The sequence below is a fragment of the Paramisgurnus dabryanus genome, chromosome 14 (assembly GCF_030506205.2).
Source record: "Paramisgurnus dabryanus chromosome 14, PD_genome_1.1, whole genome shotgun sequence".
Taxonomy (NCBI): domain Eukaryota; kingdom Metazoa; phylum Chordata; class Actinopteri; order Cypriniformes; family Cobitidae; genus Paramisgurnus; species Paramisgurnus dabryanus.
The window spans coordinates 35350275-35372573 of NC_133350.1; the positions used below are offsets into that span (position 1 = coordinate 35350275).

Sequence of the window (22299 nt, forward strand, 5' to 3'; positions counted from 1 at the left end):
TTTGAAAGATCAATAAATAATCCAGTATATTTTCTGTCAATAGTATGTTTCACAATCCATACCAAAATATCTACCAAAAAGCAACATTTTAGCTCATGTCAGAAACTCACATACAGCACAATCAGAAGCCATTCAGAAAGCCAAGTCGCAGCCAATGCATAATTACTAAAATTGCTTCTCTCTCCACAACAATTACCCTGCCTCCCGCGGGTCTCAACCCCGAACACAAGAACAAAAGCATTGTTTCACTGTGAACTGAAGAAGTCAGAATATGCAATACTGTATTTCAGTGACTGGCAGGAGGGCCTGTTTGTACCCTGCTGCTTCAAGACACTGTGACTCTCTGAAACGACTTCACAATCTAACAAAATATCCCAAAGGAAAATTATATTGCTCAAAGGTTCATCTTTTATAGCTCAGGAGACTTAATTGTTGGTTATGTTTCATTTAGGCATCAAATTTGTTTTAGACATTTCTCCTGGTTTTTATCCTTAGGTAATAAAAGCAGAAGTCAATTTTTGACGTGGAGTAGGAGCATATTTTTTTACACTAATGTCAATAACATATCTTAGATAATTCAGTTTTTGATGCGAGTTGTTTCAGTTCATATTGACTCTGTATTTTGATTGCTTTTGTTCAATCACAGTTTCAGACATTGTAAAGATCTCTTCCAGAGGAGATGGAAACCTAAAAGCAGGAGACTCAAATTGCTCTTATTGCGTCTGGGAAAAAGAAAATGAAACGTGAAATACTAGAAAGAGCTAGAAAGAGTGATTTTTCTTTTCAGTGGTTTGTAGAGTATTGATGAAAATCTTTCAAATGGCTCTCTTACCTTTTGGCTGTCAGAATCACTGAAGGTCAAGCCGAAGTAGTCCTTCTCCAACAGCTTTAAATGTTCACACACCATGTCCAGGAGAAGTTGACCTTTACACAGTTTCTGCAAACACAATCAAACAGATAAAGTAATTATAACATAAGCAGATTAATAAATTGCAATTAATCAGATATCAGTATAGTGTGTTAGTGTGACATTGATGAAACATTGCAAAAATATATTTTTTTTGTCAAAACATGTTTATTATAATGTTATCATGTAATTATTAAGTTTTATTGTGCTACTTAGCTGTATTTTTTAAGTTATGAAGGTTTAAATCAAAACAAATCAACTGCAGTTGAATTGATTAATTAATTGGAATGCACAACCAAAAAACAAGATTTCTGAAAAATAAAAATAAAACTGAGTTATCTCGTTTTGCAACAAAACTCTTCAGATGCAGATGTACATCCCCATTGTGTCACATCTTACTGTTGATCAGCATATAGTTCCTATATTCAAATTCAATATATATAGTGTATCCAATAAGAGATCTGAATTCAGCGCAACCAACCTGACCTCACAGGAATTCATATGTAGTTTTCAAGTTGGCTTATTTGTCTCAATTCATTGTCAATTTGTATTAATCAATTATAAAAATTGCGTTCAATGACTATCATTATGAATTAATTAAACATATGAATTGGCCACCATTTAAGATATGTACGATTTGCCATGAGATTTGTGTGACCCAGCAGAGAACTTGGCTTACTACGCCCCCATGCAGAACACAGACAGAAAACTTACTGTACTGTCACTCTTAAAAATTTCCATCACTTTATAATTCAGACTTTTAAATCACAATTGTAAACTTTTCTAAAATTTTATCTTACAGTACATCACCTCCCCAGAGAAATAAATCTACCGTATGTCTCTTATATAACAACCAGGATATAGGAGCATCTTTACAGTGATATCAGCTTTATTCAGAGCTTTTTTTAGTTACAGACCCACACCTGATGCTCCCCGGGGGACAGTGTGGCCGCGAAGAGTGGACTGTCACTTTAACACGCACATTGTGTGCCTAACAGTCACAGCTGCTGCTGATGTTAATGCCGCTTCCAGGCAACCTGTTTCCCTAGCAACGGCCAGACAGCTGTTGCCACAGCAACAGATGGATGGTGCTCCCTCCTGGATCCTCGTGATTTGGGAGCATTGTTTGGAGAAGTTCTTCTTCTTTTGTCTCATTAAGAGATGAGTGGTTAGCAGGAAAAGCAGATGTTCACACATGCATGAAACATCACATTGTACACCTGGACCTGTCACTTTTTATTGAATGCAAGTAATTAGCTCAGGTCATGAGCTTCTATATCAGGAACTTAAAGTGACATGCAATATTTAAGATTCAGAGTAAATGGCACGGCATAACACACCATCTCTGAACAGGTCTCTAATGGTTAACACTTCTTAGAATTCGAAAAATGTTGAAATCATTGACTGTTAGTCCTGTGTTTACTCTAGCTAATTACAACATCACAGGCAAAGGGAAAAACTCTTAAAAATACATCTTCCTTCCATTCACATCCCATGTCATGAAAGAGCTAATTAACCGCTGTATTTTTCTCTGTATCTCATGCAAAAGCTGACACAAAGCACCACCTCTCCTTTCAATAAGCTGTTATTACCAACCGAGCTGACAGGGGCACGGTTTACATTCACCCCTGTTATTAATGGCAAAACACGGTCAAGCCCCATCAAACGGAAGAGATGGGTGTCAGCGATATAATGCAAGATGTACCGCCTAAATCACAGGGTTTGTTAAGTACAGTGATTAGATAAGCCATGAGAACAAAGTCAATGTAGCAAATTTAATCTAAATAGATTAAAATTTTACCATACAGTGGGTTACGGTCATTAATAATCTATTAAAACGAATGGAAGATGCAGAAACACAAATGGAAGATGCAGGATTTTCATTGAATGTCTGTTTAACAACCATATTTCCAAGGTGTAGGCAGATTGGCATATGGGAAGTGATGTGAATTAGCTATCAAAGGGTTAAAAGATCCACACATACACTCCTACTGTAAATACACACACTGGCAGTCTTTCATTATAACCCATCACGTCTTTCTATTTTTCCCTTGACTGAGCAAAGCTGGCAATATGCAGTAAAAATAGATTTTCAGATAACTTCCACATTATATGACAGGAGATGTTTTTGGACAGGAGGAGAAACATGGCACTGTCTGTGACCTTGCAGGAATCTATGTTTGGTGTCTCACAGTCTGAGGGTTGACCGGGCTGAACCCAACTGAGATTAGGTCTGTTGTATTATCATTACGTTTGCCATGCTTTTCAATTCGCAGGTGGCATAGAGAAAAATCAAACATATTTTCCCCATCGGCGGTGACAGATTTAGCACTGATGCTGTGATATCTAAAAGGAAAGGGTATGAAAGAGTGGGCAACATTCAAATGGGATGAAAGCTCAAAGCACCGCTATAAAAGCTGCTCCTGAGAACAGAAGCTTCTCCATATTCAGCCTTGCAAAGTACTCGCAGTAGCTCTGTTGCATTTATCTCAAGATCATTCAGTTGATGGAGACCACACATTGAACTGGTTTGTCTGTCTGTTTGAAGAGGGACAATTACAGTGCAATCATATGGTTTCTTCTAAGAAAGGCCGACAGAGATCGTGGCATCTCCGTCTGCTTGTGATGCATGCATACTGTGGATTTAGTAGGTTATGGATAGGGTTGCAAAAACTAATCAACAAATTGATAAGAATCAATAATGTACACAGTGTTCAATGAATATCATTATCAGTGATGGGAATAACGGCGTTATAAGTAATTGGCGTTAGTAACTGCGTTATTTTTTTCAGTAACGAGTAATCAAATAAATTACTGTTTCCCCCGTTATAACGCCGTTATCGTTACTGACATTAAAATGCTGCGCATTACTAAAATTGATCTTACTGTAGTGATTTTCAGCCGCGTATGCTCACTCTCTCAGCCAAACACTGTTTTTCTCTTGTGTGTGTCGTGAGACACATAACGGATGATGATTGGCTTAATTTCCATTGGTAGCCAACCAGAGGCAGTTCACAAAAAGTTCACAAAAAGGCCCGCCCACACGCGCAGTCCAAGTCCGAGGAGCGAGCAGCAGTGTTAAAAAGTCTGAGCAACTTGGTCACTTTGTCGCTAGATTTAGCAACTTTCTATCACTTTAGCGACTTTATAGGACAAATCTAGCTATCTTTTCTGGCGTGGTTGGAGACTTTTGTAGACTGAAAATACGCGTCGTTCTCTCTTCTCACAAGCAGCGGTGCTGCTGCTGACTGTGCCCCATCTCAAAGCACTGACATGCAGCCCGGTCATCGCGCATCAATCACTCCGAAAACACCGGCAACAGGGCGATGGCAAGTACAACAAGCTCAAAGGTAGCGGTCGCAAACACGAAGTATAAAGCACTACTTTTCCATTGTTGAGGTGAAAGCCAAGAATGTTTGTGTAATGTGCAACTTATGCCCATGAAGAAAAAGTCTCTCCACGTCTGTGGCAAGTAATTCTGATCTAATAAAGCACCTCACATCGTCACATGCTGCCACAAAATTAGTGATTTCTCTTTAGTATTCATTTTAGTCATTTAACATATTTAATTTTGTAAGGGGCATTCAAGTTATTTGAAATATTAAATTTTTTTAAGTAACGCAGTAATTACTTTTCCTGGTAATTAATTACTTTTATAATAATGTAACGCAGTTACTAACTCAGTTACTATTTGTGAGAAGTAATTAGTAACTATAACTAATTACTTTTTTAAAGTAACGTTCCCAACACTGATCATTATCGATTAGTATGGTTTCTGACATCACTTACTGTACCCACTGCCCGCATCGCAACAGTGTGAGTGGCCAGTTATGAAGTCATGTGCATCTCTGCACCATACAGCACAAGCTCATCAAGTCTTGTTTATACAGCACACAGCACAGAGTGGGGGAGTTACATGACGATGTAAGACAGGGTTATGGTTGACTAAACAATGCCCAAGGCAAATGCGCAACGTTTATTAATAAAAGTTTCATTTCTATGTTTAATTAAGGTGACTTTGTTTGTTTGAAGGGGATCTGCCTGACTTTATAACTGCACAGCTCATACTGTCGCAGTGGGGCTGTGGGTAAGTGACATCACAGACCAAACTATTCCATTGCAGATCTAATTGTGTAATTTTGAACACTTAAATAGTCTTTGCTTTGTTATGTCCTCACTCCATCAGTTTCCATAAGGACATGTTAAGCCAGAACAATTGCGATTGATGCCACAGATTTGCATATGCCACAAAAAGACAGATTGCAAGATTATGTAGTTAACTGTGCGCTTACCTCAATGTTGTCTTCATAATCAGAACTGTCCAGAAGAGTGACTTTGAAGGGAAACGTTTTAGAGCGTTTGGAGCCTTTCTGAGGAGATCTGGGGCTCTTGCCCGGCGTCGTCCTTTCTGATGTGTCTTCTGTGTCTTTGTGATCATCATGAGCCTTATTTTCCTGCCATCAGATCATTGGATAATGTCTCATTATATCATACATCTTATCAGAACACAGAACTTCTATCAAATCTTATATACGGTACTTTTCAAAATCTTTATACTTTATTAAAACGCCTTCTTTATCGCCATATCTGTTTGCCTTTTTATGGATTGCAGCTTTAAACAACTTGATGCTGTTTCTGGGCCTTACTAACCTTGGCACACAGTCACTTTAGTGTACACAAGTCTTTTATGTGAAATTTCATGTTTTATGATTGATATCTGCATTATCTTAAGTTACAATGAAAGATTACGCAAAGTACTTATTTTTCTTTTTTTACACAACGAGTTACACAACAAACATTTTGGACACACATTATGCACCAACTGTCACGGTGATCCGTGTCATGTTTTGTTTGTCTCTCCGATTACGTCACCTGGACATTCACGGACTGATTCATCACACCTGTTCCCTGTTAAGTGTTGTGTATTTATACTGCTGTCTGTTTCTCACCTGTCGCCGGATCATTGTCATTGTCATTACTACCCTGTCTGTTCCCCGTGTCACATTTTGGATGTTCCTGTGTTGCTGTTTTACTCCTCGTGTTTTGTTTCTGTTCATTTTATATTAAATGTTATTTATTTCATGGTGAACCCTGCACTTGCGTCCTGATTCCTGTTTCCCAGTCGTGACAGAATGATCCGGCCAGACTGGACGCAGCGGGTTCACGGAGGGCGGCTCCCCCAGGAGTTTCGTCGAGGGGGAGTAGTGACATCGGGGTTCATTCCCCATCAGCCCCGATGTCTCTTGGGGACCACCGTGAGCGATCGCTCGCTCCTGCGAGCATGCGGGAGGAGGATCGGCCCAGGCGGTCCCCCAACGGTTGAGTCGTCGTCGACGGTCCCTCGGAGAACCACCATCCTGCTCGCAGGGGGATCCGGAACGGACCACGCCCGATCATTTCCCCGGGGTGGCTACCGTGAGAAGGTCTCCGTTTCCGCGAGGGGATGGGAGATGACTTCCGGGGGCAGCTGATCGTCGGCGATTCCCAGGAGGGGGGTAATTCGTCTGCCTCGGTTTTCGGAGCGATCGCTCCGGTTCTCCTGGCGCAGTCCGGCCTACCGTTCCTGTTGGTCTCATCCCGGCGGCTGCCGGCTTCGCCAGGGTCCCCAAGCCCTCCACCCCTCCCTTGGACTCTCGCTACCAGACTTTTGTGGTTGTTTTGTTTAGGTGAGTGTCTGGTAGCCACTCTTAGAGGGAGGGGTCATGTCACGGTGATCCGTGTCATGTTTTGTTTGTCTCTCCGATTACGTCACCTGGACATTCACGGACTGATTCATCACACCTGTTCCCTGTTAAGTGTTGTGTATTTATACTGCTGTCTGTTTCTCACCTGTCGCCGGATCATTGTCATTGTCATTACTACCCTGTCTGTTCCCCGTGTCACATTTTGGATGTTCCTGTGTTGCTGTTTTACTCCTTGTGTTTTGTTTCTGTTCATTTTATATTAAATGTTATTTATTTCATGGTGAACCCTGCACTTGCGTCCTGATTCCTGTTTCCCAGTCGTGACACCAACAAAATGTTTTAATAAAAAACTGAAACTGGAATTTCCAATTTTTGTAAGGTTTCTGGACATTAATTAAAACACCAGCACCACATATGAGGAAGTGGGTCTTTGTAAGAAGAAAAAGTTGGAAAACATTTTGTGCAGAGGGCTTTTTTACTGTGTTTATAAAAAAGCCAGAAAACCAGCAAATCCACACATGGAAATATATGTATACAAGTGCTCGATTCAAACTCAAAAACAGAAAAGTCAAACATAAAATATGATCACAATATAACTACAATAAACACAATGATCTATGTAGAGACAACGGAGGGGAAACGTGGATGAGGTCTCAAATTGTGGTCGGACATTCCGCGCTGACCCTCCTGATGACGAAAATGACGTCATGCGGACAGCACGCATACGAGAACGTCCCAAGTATACCTTTGGCTTAAGTGCGAGTATATGTGAGGCTAAAGATGAAGGTATACAAGGGACGTCCGTGTATGCGCCCCGTCTGCATGACGTAATTTTCTGCATGTCGCCAAATCAGTGCTGCCCTGAAGGCCTGGTAGAGTAATAATTTGAATAAGAAATCATTTGTATTGCGTATAGTGTTGAACGCGGCCATCCGTGTGTAGCCGCAGGGAGTATACTTGGAAAGCCGCGGACGCTGAAAATAAGGTATACCCCGGCCTTCAGTGCTGCTGTCAACCTTCCCTCTCTCCAGACCGCGTACTGCCCTGGTATCTGGACAGGTAGTCAGCCATTATGTTCAGTCTTTCAGGGGGATGTCGTACCTTGAAGGTATATGGCTGGAGGTACAGGTACCATCTTATCACTTTGTGGTCTTTCAATGAGTGAATATATGTCAAAGCACATGGTCAGTGTCAAGGTGGAACTCTGCTCCAATTACTGTTGTAGAAGCATCTACTTGTACTAAGAGATGTTTGAAAAAAATTGGGCTTTGTAATACTGGACTATAGCACATCCTTTCTTTCATGCCAGTACCCCTTACACAGGTCCAAAATTGTGATGTACTGAGTCTGTTCTATCATTTCCAACAAGTCATCAATCCTTGGCATTGGGGAGCCATCAAATTTTTACTGCCTATTCATTTTGCATAAATCAGTGCAGACACTCTGAGATCCATCCTTCTTTGGGACAATTAAGATGGAGAAGCTCTATTCACTAATGGAGGACTCAATCACTGACATTTCTTTCTTCTTCTCAATTTCCTCCTTTAAAGAGTCATTCATGCACCCGGTAAGGTTTTTGCCAAGATGATGTAAAGACTGTAAGGTGGATGTTGGCCTCTGACTGAACAGGTAAAGAGAACCAGGAGATGTTGGAGTTCACCCTGCTGAGGTGCCGTCAAATGTTCCAGGTTTATTTCATCTTATGTCCCAATCACCCTTAATTCACCCAATTCAAGTTATTGTCTGTATGAATTGCATTATTTAAAAAAAAATTTAATAGATCTTGACAAATACAATTGCCACACGTTGTTAAAAAAACTATGACTATGCAACATGAAACAATACCTGTTTGGCCATTTTGCCATCTGAAGCTGATTCTTGCATGTTGACTGTTGCCCCTTTGTGTTGTGATGGCACCTCCGCCTCAAGGCCCGTCTCTGTCTTCATAATAGCCTCTCTTTAACTTACTAAAAAGAAAAAAAAATGTCATCATATTATTTGCAGAGCCAAAACAAAGCAAAAACTAAAGTACAGTGGAATGCTTTTAGCAGGAAGTCAATTTTCAGAGCACTTCCACACTAGAGGTTTTTTATGTTATTTGAAAAGAGCCCTGCAGGTGGAGAGGGCGTAAAATCGAAAGTTTGGATCAATCAAGTGAACAAACTATAAAACAGCCTTCGGCTGCAGTCCTCTACCAAACATCACAGCTTCTCTCCACATTTTAATCTGCATTGAAAGACTACTTAACATAAGTTATTGTACTACTTAACATTTGTTATTGCAGATGCAGAAAGAAAATATGAGGTCCTACAAAACAGTAAAGCCTCCAGTGCTGTTCTGGTCCTATATGAGCATTCTTTTATGTGCTCTCATCCAATCAGATTCAAAGACCCAAACTGACTGTTGTATAATGTTGCATAATGGATAAAGTAAATGTCACGCACTTGTTTTTAAAGGACATCCCTCATATACACCACATTGCAAACACACTCCCAAAGCAATAGACGTGTCTGACATGCAGAAACCTCCAATTATACAAAATAAAGGTCACGCTTAAATAGTCATGCCCGAAGGCCTCCATAGACATCTTTAATATAACCATTGTCTCCTCGGGGGGACGTCAGTCAGTTTCATTGAGCGACATTGCCTAATCCAATCACATCCCTGTCAGTGCCCTCTCAAAACAAATCACATCAACCTAATGTGCCCCAAACCAGCAGTACACAGTGTTACCCCTTCCTCAACACAAAGCAGCTCTCCTCACAGCGGTTTTATAGTGTTTTGCCTCAAGTGTTTGTATTAGGCTTACAAAGATAGAAAACAACAGTTTGTACCTAAAGAACATGAAAGTATTTCATTCCAGCTCTTGGAGAAACAAAGCAGGGTTTGAACTTCTACATGGGAATATTGCTGAATACAAATGTTCACAATTGTAATTTGTTGTTTCCGTGGCTCTCAAGGCAAAATGTTAAATCCTAACTTATTTGTAAGTCACTTTGGATAACAGCATCACCTAAATGAATACATGCAAATGCTGAAACTTTGCCATTTTGTAGCAATATTCATTACCCTAGGCAAAGTCTGAAACATCATGCATATTGGGTTGAAACGACAAGCACTTGAAATGGCAAGCTGCAGTCTGGCAAAGGTTTTAACCTGACCGAAGACAAAAGACATATTTGGGTTGCAAGTAACTCATCTGAAAAAAAAAGATGTTACTATGGGATTTGCCAGGTTAAATGGCATAAATCATTAAAAGATTTTCTTAGTATGGTTTGACATACATAGTAGCAGTATTTTCTTTGTATACAAACACTGCTATGCCATTATTCAGAGAAGCTTTTCCACTCTACTATTGTTTGACCCATGATGTTTATCTGGCATGTGTACAAGGTCAACATTTAAATAACGTAACAATAAGATATCCTTTATGAACCTGTCTGCAGATCTTTCCTAGACTAAGCTGCAATGTAGATCAGGCCTAAAGTCAAACTTATGTGAGACTAGCACTATACCTGAACAAGAGAGTGAGAGGAGGCACTGGAGAGCAGAAATGAGTGAAATAAAATCTTCTGGCTCCCAGACACCAATATACATCAGCTCTAGGAAAGAGCATTTCATTACTGAGCAGTGTCTTAGAATACCTCAGTGAAAACACTTACAGATAATAAATGGCGTTCCATATTTACTCTCGGCAGGATGAGGACAATTTGAGATCTTGGGAATAGTTCACATCGACTCGATAATCATTGCCACATGCAGGCTTCACACTAGGCTTGTGTTAAAAGCGTACAACACAAAGTTCAGAGCGATTAAATATTTACTTAAAATGAACATTCTGTTACCATGCTAGGTCTCGCTGTGCCGCAACCACATTTCATAAGCTTTGAGGCTGTACGTTGCATGACTTCACAGGTCAGGCGTGCGAGAGTGTATCAAGCTAAGCAAACAAAACGCTGCCAATTTACAGCCCTCTCTTTCGCAGATTGTTACTGGACCTCCTGACTGACACACTTTAATGGCTTTAGATTAATTACCAAATTAACATGGATCGTGAAGCGGGACAGCGACCAATTCACTTTCTGTCACACCCTATTACACAATGGCTTCAGCAGAGGATATGTGGTCAAAGAGCCAAAAAAGTTTATAAACAAGCATGCAACATCACATTCCATCTATGACTTTGTGCATCAACATGTACGTTTCTGAAGTTTTGAATTGTACTGTCAAAATAAACGCTTTTAACTGATTCATGGAAATAAATCTATTCAATCTGACCCCCTTATTACATGATTGTAATTCCTCACATGTGGATCTGTATGGATTATTTTTTATAGTGGATGGATACGGATTCAGGAACTTTAAAAACTCACAATTCAATGCCATTACAAAGCCAAGAAAAGACAGGAAATTATTTAAATACCTCTGATTGTGTTCGTTCATAAGAAAAGAAGGGAGGGCTACCCTTAGTACCAAGATTCAGTTGCCATGGAAACAGATTTGATCACTTTTTTATCTCCCAAGCAACGTCTGACAAAGCTTTCCACAAAAAAAAGGAGAAAGATGTGCAGCTAGAGAGAAAGAAAACAAGCACAAGGGAAAAGAGATCAGGAAGACACGAACAAAACCAAGCAGACAGAGGATAAATTCAACACAACAGGGACAGCACAAGTCGAGTATAAAAGCCGATCTACAAAGCTGAACGATTTCTGAACGTTGCATTGCTCTATGGATTCACACAGGCTCGTCTAGACAGGCCGGTTCAAAACCTGGGCAAAGACACCAAACTCATGTCCTTCATGGACAGCAGGGTCCATCGACCTGCAATAGTCCAATCTCTTCTCCTCTTTCATCTCAGGCCCCAGAGGGAAACGGTTTGCCAGAGGCACAGCCATCTGTAGATGAGTAGCATTTACCACAGCAGTGACTGCCCATTTCTTTTTTCATCCATCTGCAAATCCATCCTGCCAACCAAATGATCTCTTTTGCCCACATCGACACCCCAGAAATACTGTACAGATACACTGGGCATTCAAACACTTCTAACCGGTTTAATGGGGCTGTAGGTTGGATCAGTTAAAGCTAATAACATTTGAATGCAGATAACAAAGCTCATTATGAAAGAACATAGTCAGTGCCTGTACTGGCTTTGTTTTACGGTAAATTGCTGTATTGTTTAAGAAATTGCCAAAAGTCATTTTGGAGGCAAATTTTTAAATGCATTCATTTTCGACAAATACTGAAAAGGAATTCATGTGTGCATCCCACTGCAAAATCACACACAGTTCTGTAGGAAAGGACATTGCAGACAGAAATGGATAGAATACATCAAGGTTATTTCCCAAACAGAATCTTCAAAACAAAATCTGACAAAAGGCAATTGTGCACTATTCAGGACAGAGCTGTTTATCATATGTTTGCACACAAATATGACACTTAAACTATAGCCTGCTGCTTTACAGATGATGTGCTTTTTATCTTCTCAATGTAATTATGTTGGGACCGACCCTAGAGAGATAATGGGGCAGACAGGTGAAGCTGATCTCAAGATGTCACCTCCACTGAGACTGAGTGCCTGTTCACCCACTGTGACTGAGGCACGGACTGACAGTCCCCGCGTTAGCCGGACAAAACTCTGTGCTGCTGCCGCCACACATCATAACAAACCACAGGAGCTGAACGCTGACAGACCTCTCCAGAGACCGCTCGAAATTCTCATAGGGACTTTTCCTCTGGTGCAGAGAGACATCTTGGCTATTTCACATTGTTTCGATTGTCTGGTCTAAACCTGTTTTTTTTTTCTAAAGTCTCACAGGGACTTTTCCTCTGGTGCAAGGAGGCATCTTGGATATTTCACATTGTTTCAATTGTCTGGTTTCTGTTTTTTTATTTAGTTGTTATTCATTCTTATGAAATAAAACAATAAAATAAGTTACAGTATATGCTGAAAACAGGTAAAAATATCTGCCAGTTCCATAAGAAAAATAAACAAAATTCAAGTTTGAACTACTTTAATAAATGTATTTTTGCTATTTTTACTTGTTCTAAGCATAATCTTACTTGATTTTCTTTTTTATGTGTCATTTTGTATTTATTCTGAAAATGTATCATTCACTATTTAATACTTTTTCAGATGTTTATGCTGGAAATCAGGACGAAAAACCAAGACGTTTAAGTATACACTGATCAGCTATAACATTATGACCACCTGCCTAATATTGTGTAGGTATGGACTTCACTAGACCTTTCTATCAGAACCAATCCAAACCAAGCAATGTCAGCTACAGTACCTCATCTGTTGGATCGGACCACACTGGCCAGCCTTTGCTCCCCACGTGCATCAATTAGCCTTGGCCGCCCATGACTCTGCACCGGTTCACCACTTTTCCTTCCTTGGACCACTTTTGACAGGTACTGACCACTGCAGACCAGGAACAGCCCACAAGAGCTGCAGTTTTGGAGATGTTCTGACCCAGTAGTCTAGCCATCACAATTTGGCCCATGTCGCTCAGATCCTTACGCTTGCACATTTCCTGCTTTTAACACATTAACTTTAAGGACAAATACTTGTGTTGTTTGCACACAAATATGACACTTAAACTAGAGCTCACTGCTTTACAGAAGATGTCACCTGTGTGGTCCGATCCAACAGACAAGCTACTGAATCTGTAATTGCTGAAAAAAATCAATCCTGGTTTTGATAGAAAGGTCTAGTGGAGTCCATGCCTCGACGGGTCAGGGCTGTTTTGGTGGCAAAAGGGGGACCTACACAATTTTAGGCAGGCTGATAATTTGTCTCTTTGGATTAAAAACATGAATTCTTGCCACTATGATTTTCTGAATATCCTCAGGTCTCTGCTTCAATGTACAGTAGGTCTATAATAACTGTTTTATTATCAGACAAATTTCAAAGACCTAATCGTTTAGTAATGTAGTAGCAAACAGCTTCCCAGCAAGCTGCATAAATCACGTACAAGCCTAGAGACAAATTGAAATGCATTTTTTGTAACGTTATTGTAGTATTCATGCTAGAAATGGCAACATCAAAAACTAAAGATCGTGAGATGAACAGTTAACTGAAACAACACCTGGAAGAATCTTCTACTGTACACAAATTCATGCATCACAGCAAATGGATACTGACAGAATCATCAGAGCTTTATACCCTCAGGGCTCAACACATACCTAACAATCGTCAGCTAACACATTCCTCGTATGTTTCACCTGAGAACACAGACAAAGCAGCCTGATTTCTCTCCACCATACAGTATACACTGTTAAAATGGTCAAAATATGTACCCCAGCTGGCACTGGGGCAGTACCCTTTAAAATGGTCCTAATATGTACCATTGACCTGGTACAGATTTGGTACCAATATAGTATGTACCTTTGATGTACTATTATAAAATCTTTAGGTCTGAAGCTGTAACTTTTGATGGCTGACAGCTGAGGTACATATGTACATATTTTGACAATTTCTGACAGCGTACACAATCCTTACAATCGAGTACACTAATCGTGACAGGCAAAAATGGCATACTAGTTTATTTTGGCTAGAAGTGGTTTACTCACTAAAGCCCTATTCAGACGGGATTAGTTTACGCCATCTACCCCCGTAAATGTAATTTTACCACAGGACGTCTGTAATATTAATGGTCAATTTGCAGAGGACGAGACATCTCAGTAAAACATTCAGAAGTGGGAGGGGTAACACGATTATGCAGCGCGTCACCTCCCTCGTCGTCACGTGCACATTACATTGCTTCCTGATATCACCTGCAAACAACATGACAGCAATGAGAAAAACTCGAAATCGGAGTAAACACTTGTTTAATTTAGTTTGATGAGAACGTCAGTATCAGAAACAGTTCCGTGCCTCTGAGGCCTAGTCCACACGGACACGGCTATTTTTATAACCGTGAGTTTTTTCCCACGGTTCGGCCGTTCGTCCACACGAAACCGCAGTATCAGGGCACTGAAACCGAGCATATTTGAAAACCCCGGCCAGGGTGAGCTTTTTAAGAAACCCCGGTTACAGTGGTGTCGTGTAGAGCAGTGGTTTTCAATCTTGTCCTAGGGGACCCACTGCCCTGCACATTTTGCATGTCTCCCTTATCTAACACACCTGATTCAGATCATCAGCTCATTAAGGGAGAGATCCATGAACAGAACTGGGTGTGTCAGTTAAGGGAGACATACAAAATATGCAGAGCTGTGGGTCCCCTAGGACAAGATTGAAAACCACTGGTGTAGAGAGTAAAACCGGGAGTTTTGCCTTGCGACGTCAGAGTGTGCGCCGTTATCCACTGTGTTTGACGTCAAGATTGTGCGCCGCTGACTGCTTTGTTGATGATTCTGTGCAATGGCGGACGTATCTTGCTAATAATAACTGTGCTAACAGGGCTTCTAACATGTATACAGATAGATGCTCAGTTATCTCACTATATTGCGGAACACGATTTGGGTTATATCCCTGCCTGCTGGTGTGGCATGCTCTTGACAGCGCTTGATAGCGTGCTTTTGCTTTATCGTGTGGATGGATATTTAATTTAAACCGAGCATGTGTGGACGGGATTTTTTTCTAGGGAAATCTCTGGTTATAAATATACCCGTGTCCGCGTGGACTAGGCCTGAGAATTGATTTTGACCTTTGACCTGTGTCGTGGTATACAAGAACAGACTTGCCACTGACTTGTTTCACTGCCTAGAATGCAATGCTTCTGCAAGCGCTTCGATATTTAAAAAACATGCAAAATTACAGGAAATTATGAAATGTACAAAATTAACAGCTGGTCTGTTCACACAGGATTATTATTACCTGTGGTAATTTCTCAGGACCTTTTTACAGAAGGTAAAAGTCGCCATAATCTTTACTGTCTTTAGTACTATTCGGACGGGATTAGTTTTACATAGGGAGGTGGGGTAAATTTTTTTATCAGAGCTTCTCAGTGATTTTAGTCCAGTCCGAATGCTCCATGTCAGTAATCTTTACGGACAATGTCAGTAAAGATTACGGACAATGTCAGTAAAGATTACGGCAACTTTTACCTTCTGTAAAAAGGTCCGGAGAAATTACCTCAGGTAATACTAATCCTGTGCGAATAGACCAGCTGTAAATATACACGTAAATAGCGTAATTTCCTTTTAATTTACGGGTTTCTTTTAAATATAAAAGCGCTTAAAGAAGCATTTACTTGCGTTCTACACGGAAAAACAAGTCAGTGGCAAGTCAGTTTCTGAATAACACGACACAAACTTGAAAAAAAAGTCACATTTACTTCTCATAGGCACGGAACTGCTTCTGAAACTGACGTTCTCCCCAAACTGAAATTAATCACAGTGTTTCGCGTTTTCCTTGTCTGTTTTATGTTGTTTGCACATCTGATATCAGGAAGCAAGGTAACGTGAACGTGAAGACGAGAGGTGACGCGCTGCGCAAACGAGTTACCCCTCCCACTTCTGAATGTTTTACTGAGATTTCTAATCCCGTCCAAATTGACAATTAATATTACCGACGTCCTGTGGTAAAATTACATTACGCCATCTACCCCTGTAAAAGTAATCCCATCCGAATAGGGCTTTTGTCCGTAATGATTACTGACATGGAGCAAAATCACTGAGAAGTTCTGCTAAAAATTGCTTTACCCCACCTCCCCATGTAGAACTAATCCCTTCCAGAAAGTAATCCCAAAGCAACAAATATCATCATAAAGTTTGATCATGTTAAATTCATACATTGACTTTATTAGTCATACTTGTGTCATGTTTATTAGTTTGTGGGTTAAGAATCAAGAATTAGTTGTTTATGGTTTTGACTCACAGATTAAATCTGTTGGAGCAATGCTTGACTTAACTGACATGATTCAAAGTGATGTCCAATATTCCTCTGGAGAGCCACCATTCTTCAGAGTTTATCTCCATCTTCTGCTTTCACATAGAAAGCTGCCTTTTCTGGCATCATATTGAAGCTTAAGTTGTTAATATGAAATTTACATTAGGCCTGTCGCGATAAACGATAAATCGATTAATTGCACGGTAAATAAAATGAGCTCGATCATTTTTTTCGGCCGCAATAATTCACATTTGCATGCTTGTTTGTTTTCCTTGTCTTTCTCTCTTTCTACCAAAGAGACTGGATGACCGCTCCGTGCAACGAGTGACAAGAAGTGAACCCTCGTCAGTCATTTGTCAGTCGCATGATCTGTGTGGGGAGGGGGGACTCCTGGCGTAGCCTATCACAGTAGGCGTACTGAGGAGGATGAGCGCCGCGTGAGGAGTGTAGCAGGAGAAAACACTTGAGACGAGAGTTGGAGAAAAAGATGGATTTACTAGAGGCTGTTTACACTTGTCATTAACATGCGTTCCCTTTCAGTCGGTCACTACGACGTCACGTCGTGACCGACGAATTGGGAACTCGCTTAGAGAGACCAATCTGCTTCGTACTCTACTAAAACGCCAATGAACTTGGCATTGAGATATTTGCATAATGCTGGCGCCGCCCCGCCAGGTGCGTATATAAGCCACAGGTGCAAATATGGAAATTAGCTTTTTCGCTTCGAAAGCCGGCATTATCTGCTACTGAGAAGCTACTCTCTGCTCTTCTGGGAACGGTTGCTGAAGTTGATTGACAAGCAGTACTCACACAACGGACGCTCGCAGTATTCCACTGCTCTGCATATTTTTTGTTTTGAGTTTAGTGTGTGCGTTGCCTCTCCCTGTGCGCATCATCAGCTGAGCACCTAAAGAGTGATTTCCCTAAAGAGTGATACGTGAGAGCTCTGTGTCTTTTTAAAGACAGCCACTCTCTCGTATATTCGGAGATCAGCGTCCTTTTCAGGATAGCTTTTCCTCTGTGCGATCTTGGATGCGAGAAGTACAGGGATTCCAGTGACGGTCACGAGCGCTGTCTTCGTGCTTGGGCATCGAGCACTCCGAGGCTGCGTTCGTGGAGAGCTTTTGTTCTCTCTGTGAGAGCATAACCCTCTTGGATTGCGGAGACGACTGTCGTTTCTACGGGAACGACGTCCGCGCCTTTGCAGTGCTGAACGCCGTCATGGTGCGGCTGTCAAGCGCTCGCAGGACGCTCTTCGCATTACTACGCTGAGTAGGACGGAGGATGCGTCCTTCACCTACCGGCCTTCTCATCCTCAGCCGGTTGAGGCTCCGGTGGAGACTGCAGAGTCGTGTTCTGCGATTTCTGCCGAATCCATTGGACCTCCTTCTGGTCCCGTCACTTCTGCAGCATCAGAGGGGTGCCCATTTTTTCCCTCCGAGGCGGAGTCGTCCCGGAGATGGCGGCCGTGCCCGCTCGAGCGGCGGAAACGGTAGAGTTGGAGGGGTTAATCCCTCTCCGCCCGAACCGTCCCGCCCACATGATTGGTACTTCGGAGCTGCCCGGGCCTCTACGGTCCTCACCTCCTGTGCCTGCCTTTCCCGACGGCACGAAGAGCTGACGTGATTTGCGGCCGTCTCGGCCGTTCAGCTTTCACCCCTCATCTCCCTCACTAACGGAGCCGCTAAGGGGATCCCTTCAGTGGAGCGGGGGGTTGCGATGCAACTGCGGTCCTGGAGGGACCACCCAACCCTTCCCTCCCGTGTTTGTATAGACAGTCGTCCGGTTACGGGCGCTGCCCATCAGGCATGCGGAGACGCGGCTTCAGCCCTGCACGCATTAACGTACTGCAGGTTCACCAAGCGAAGGCTTTAGAGATATACGAGGGAAGCCGCGACCTTCAGTCGTGCGATGTCCACCACAGTGTTCAAGATCGCCACCTTTGGCTATGTCTGCCTTATATGACGGAACAACTTCATGAATGCTCCTGTCTCACAGACCGGCCTCTTCGGCGACCCCGGGGAGTCGTACAGCTCCGCTGCGCAGACTGAGGCGATCTCCTAGGTCGTGCCCCGGCGGATGAGAGCTGCCCTTGGTCCACCAACGCCGGCTCCTCAGTCTGCTTCTCGCCGTTGGCGTCCTGCGGCGGCCACCTCTGTTCTCCTCCTCGGACCCCATCTCGGCAGCGCAGGGGAACCGGTCGTCAGCAGCTCGCCCCGCCCGCTTAGCCGCTTCCCGTGAAAATCGGGAGTTTAAGTGGCCAGAGACGGGCGACCCGGAGTGGCAGAGGATCACTCTTCAGGAGACCGTGATTCGCTCCTTCCCCCGGTAGAGGGTCGGGTGGAAAATCCTTGGTTTGCATATGTTCCACCGGCTGTCCAGCCGGTACCCACTTAACCAAACATAAGAGTGCATTCCTCTTTCCTCTCCAGGTCTCCGGAGGATCGAGAGAGCCGTGGGCGTACACCTGCTCACTCTACCTCTCCTCTATCGCCAGCGGGTGTCCTGAGTAGTCCGAGCTCTCCACTGAGGAGACCGGACCACCAGCACCCTCATCGGAGTCTGCGCTCTCCGCAGAGGAGACCAGACGACCGTCACCCTCAGCGGGCTCAGGTCAGTGTCACACACACACAAATACTGTAGATGTTTATGCTGTCACGGCAGACGCACCGGCAGTCTCACCTGTCTCGCTTCGCTGCCCCACCGCGGGTACTTCGGTAGTGTCGTTAATTCTCCTCGTACGGTCCCGGGATGCTTCGCTTCAGTTCCCAGCCCGTCTCGTTGGGTTTTACGCACTATCCGCCTCGGTTACGTAATACAATTACCGGCACTCCCCCAAATTCTCGGGCATTCGTTTCACTATAGCGAAAGCGTCCGATGCACATGTACTGCGTGCAAAAGTCGATGTCCTGCTGGCGAAGGACATTTCGAGCCGGTCCCTCTTACCGAGAATGATGATAAGGTTTTTCCAGCCTTTATCTCATATTACCCAAAATACGCGGTGGGTTACGACCGATTTATTTACGCTCCGGCTCTACAAGTGTGATCCTTTAGGATGATACGCCGAGGCTCGTATTTCAATATTCAAATCGGTTTGCAGCCTTAGACCTGTAGACGTGTACTTTGTGTCCATCTCCCCTCGCCTAGACTGTTTTTCGCTCTGCTTTCGTGGGGTGGGCATATTAATAAGTACACCATTCGAGCTGTCTCTCTCTCCCCGTGTCTCCATGAAAGTGCTAGTCATGGCATTTAAATCTCCGAGAGAGAGAGCGTTGTTCGCATTCTGCTTATATTTACGTCAACTATAATGGCTCGTTCTTGGCAAACGTGCGCGAACACAGAGATTTAATGCTTCAGCATCTCGCTCGTTTAAGTCATCAGGTCAGCTGGGAAAAGAGCAACTTTGCCCCGTGCAGAGGATCCTTTTCTCAGTATGGAAATAGACTCGATCGATTTATTGGCGTGTTTTACAAGAGCGCGCAACCAGTCAGTTCTGACTTGCCTCGGTTTAATTCGAGGGAAGTACGCGGTCCCTCTGAAACAATTTCAGAAGCTCCTGGACATATGACAGCATGCTGCGGCTGTGAAACTGCTCGAGCTGCTTCATATGAGACCGCTTCAGCATTGGTTTTACGATCGAGTCTCGAGGAGAGCGTGGCGCAACGGCATACACTGTGTAACCATTACACCTGCGTGTCATTTCAATTTTACCCCGTGGCAGACCCAGCATTTCTGATAGCAAGATATGCCCCTGAGTCGGGTCTCCTGGCATTCTGTAGCACATACAATGCCCCCAGCACGGGATGAGCAGCCACGTATGACGGGCTTGCAGTCTCAGGGGTGTGCATAGCACCCCAACTGCCGCGAGCGGTGCGCTGTATATCTGGGACTTGTACGCTCCGCTATGGAGATGCGAGGGAAGGATGTATTAGCCGACACCGACAACATTGCGACTGTTGCGTTATTTACCGTTAAGGCGGTTTTTGCGCTCTCGTCACCTGTCGCATCTCGCTCGTCATCTCCTCCTTTGGAGTCAGAAGCATCTGAGGTCCTTTCGTGCCATTTACATCCCGGGTTCGCTCAATACAGCGGCAGACGCGCTTTCCCGAGCTGCGCGCCCCGGTGAATGGCGACTCCACCCCCAGACGGTCCAGCTAATTTGGAAGAAGTTTGGTCGTGCGCAGATATATCTGTTTGCGTCGCCGGACGATACCCACTGTCGCCGGTTTTTATTCACTAACCGAGGGCAGCCTCGGCGTGGATGCGTTGGCACACAGCTGGCCGCGGGGGACGCGAAAATACGCATTCACTCCAGTGAGCTTAATTGCACAGACACTGTGCAAAGTCAGGCAGGACGAGGAGAGCCTTTCGTTAGTCGCCCCATACTGGACGACCAGGAATTGGTTTTCAGAGTTAATGCTCCTCGCGACAGCCCCTCCCTGGCGAATTCCCCTAGAAAGGACTTTCTTTCTTTAGGAAGGGGCACATTATGGCACCCGTGCCCCGACCTGTGGGATCTCCATGTATGGTCGTTGAGTGCGCGCAAGGTTTAGGTGATTTATCGCAAGCGGTATCTAACACCATCGACGCGGTACGAGCACCGTCCACAAGACGGGCTTACGCGCTTAAATGAAACCCTTTTCGTCACCTGGTGCTCTTCGCAACGCGAGGACCCCAGAGAATGCTTAACATTGTGCTTTTATATATCTTCAACATAGGTTAGATGGTAGGCTGTCACCCTCCACCATTAAAGTTGATATCGCCGCTATTTCTGCTCATCACTCACTTATTAACGGCAGATCAGTTGGCAGCATGATTTGGTTATTAGATTTTAAGAGGCGCTCGCAGGCTAAACCCCTCGCGCCCTCCCTCTATTCCTCCTGAGACCTGTCCATGGTGCTGAAGCCCTACTACAGGTTCCGCGTTCGAGCCTTTGCAGTCTGCGAGTCTGAAGTTTTTGTCAATGAAAACTCTGACCCTGCTAGCATTGGTCTCCGTGAAGAGAGTAAGGAATTTACATGCATTCTCTGTTGACGATTCGTGCCTTCAGTTTGGTCCTGCTGTCTCACTGAGACCCAGACCAGGCTACGTGCCCAAAGTTCCCACCACTCCCTTCAGAGATAAGGTGGTGAGCTTGCAAGCGCACCCTACCATGGCTTTATTATGCCCCGTACGAGCGTTACGCATCTACGTGGATCGCACACAAAGCCTTAGGACCTCAGATCAGCTCTTTGTTTGTTATGGTGATCAGCAGAGAGGGAAAGCTGTCACTAAGCAGAGGATGTCTCATTGGATAGTTGATACTATCGCCCTTGCTTTTAATCTGCAGGGCATTCCTTGTCCATTTAATTTGAGAGCTCACTCTACTAGAAGTGTTGCCTCATCTTGGGCACTCGCTCGTGGTTCCTCGCTAACAGACATCTGCAGAGCTGCTGGTTGGGCGACACCTAATACGTTCATCAGATTTTAGTGTTCGTAGATTTCAGCCTCCGACTGCTGCTCCAAACTGAGCTCAGTATGGAAGGCCATCAAGGCAAAAACGCGTAATAATTTGTTTTGCCTTCCTCCGCTGCCTTGGCAGCCTGATGTTGCGGAGCATCCGCTGCCAGCCTCTCACTAGCTGCATCCTCGCGAACCTGTGTTTGGCATGGGCATCCACATTGCGTCCCACCGGGTTCCTTTGTGAGTATTTTCCGTGGGGTTAATCCTACTAGCCCACGTTTCCCTCAGCAGAGCACTGCTTTGCTTACACAGCCACGGCTGTCATTTATACCTCAACTACAGTTGACTTTCGCCCACCAATAGCCCTTAACGGGGCGGTGGCTTCCGCAGCGTCCCTATACCGCTCAGATAGGGCGCTTCCCAGTCGCTAGCAC

At 43.7% G+C, this 22299-nt stretch overlaps 1 protein-coding gene across 11 annotated transcripts in view; it reads right to left on the reverse strand.

The window, feature by feature from the left end:
- Window positions 1-22299, reverse strand: part of LOC135758134 (band 4.1-like protein 1) — a 142413-nt gene that overhangs the window by 52530 nt on the left and 67584 nt on the right. For all 11 annotated transcript variants that reach the window (XM_065272988.2, XM_065272995.2, XM_065272993.2 and 8 more), the window contains exons 2-4: window positions 8437-8558; window positions 5200-5361; window positions 833-937 (exon numbers count right to left, since the gene is read on the reverse strand). In XM_065272988.2, coding sequence (XP_065129060.1) covers window positions 833-937; window positions 5200-5361; window positions 8437-8538 — 369 coding nt within the window. In that variant the 5' untranslated portion in view covers window positions 8539-8558. The remainder of the gene's footprint in view (window positions 1-832; window positions 938-5199; window positions 5362-8436; window positions 8559-22299) is intronic.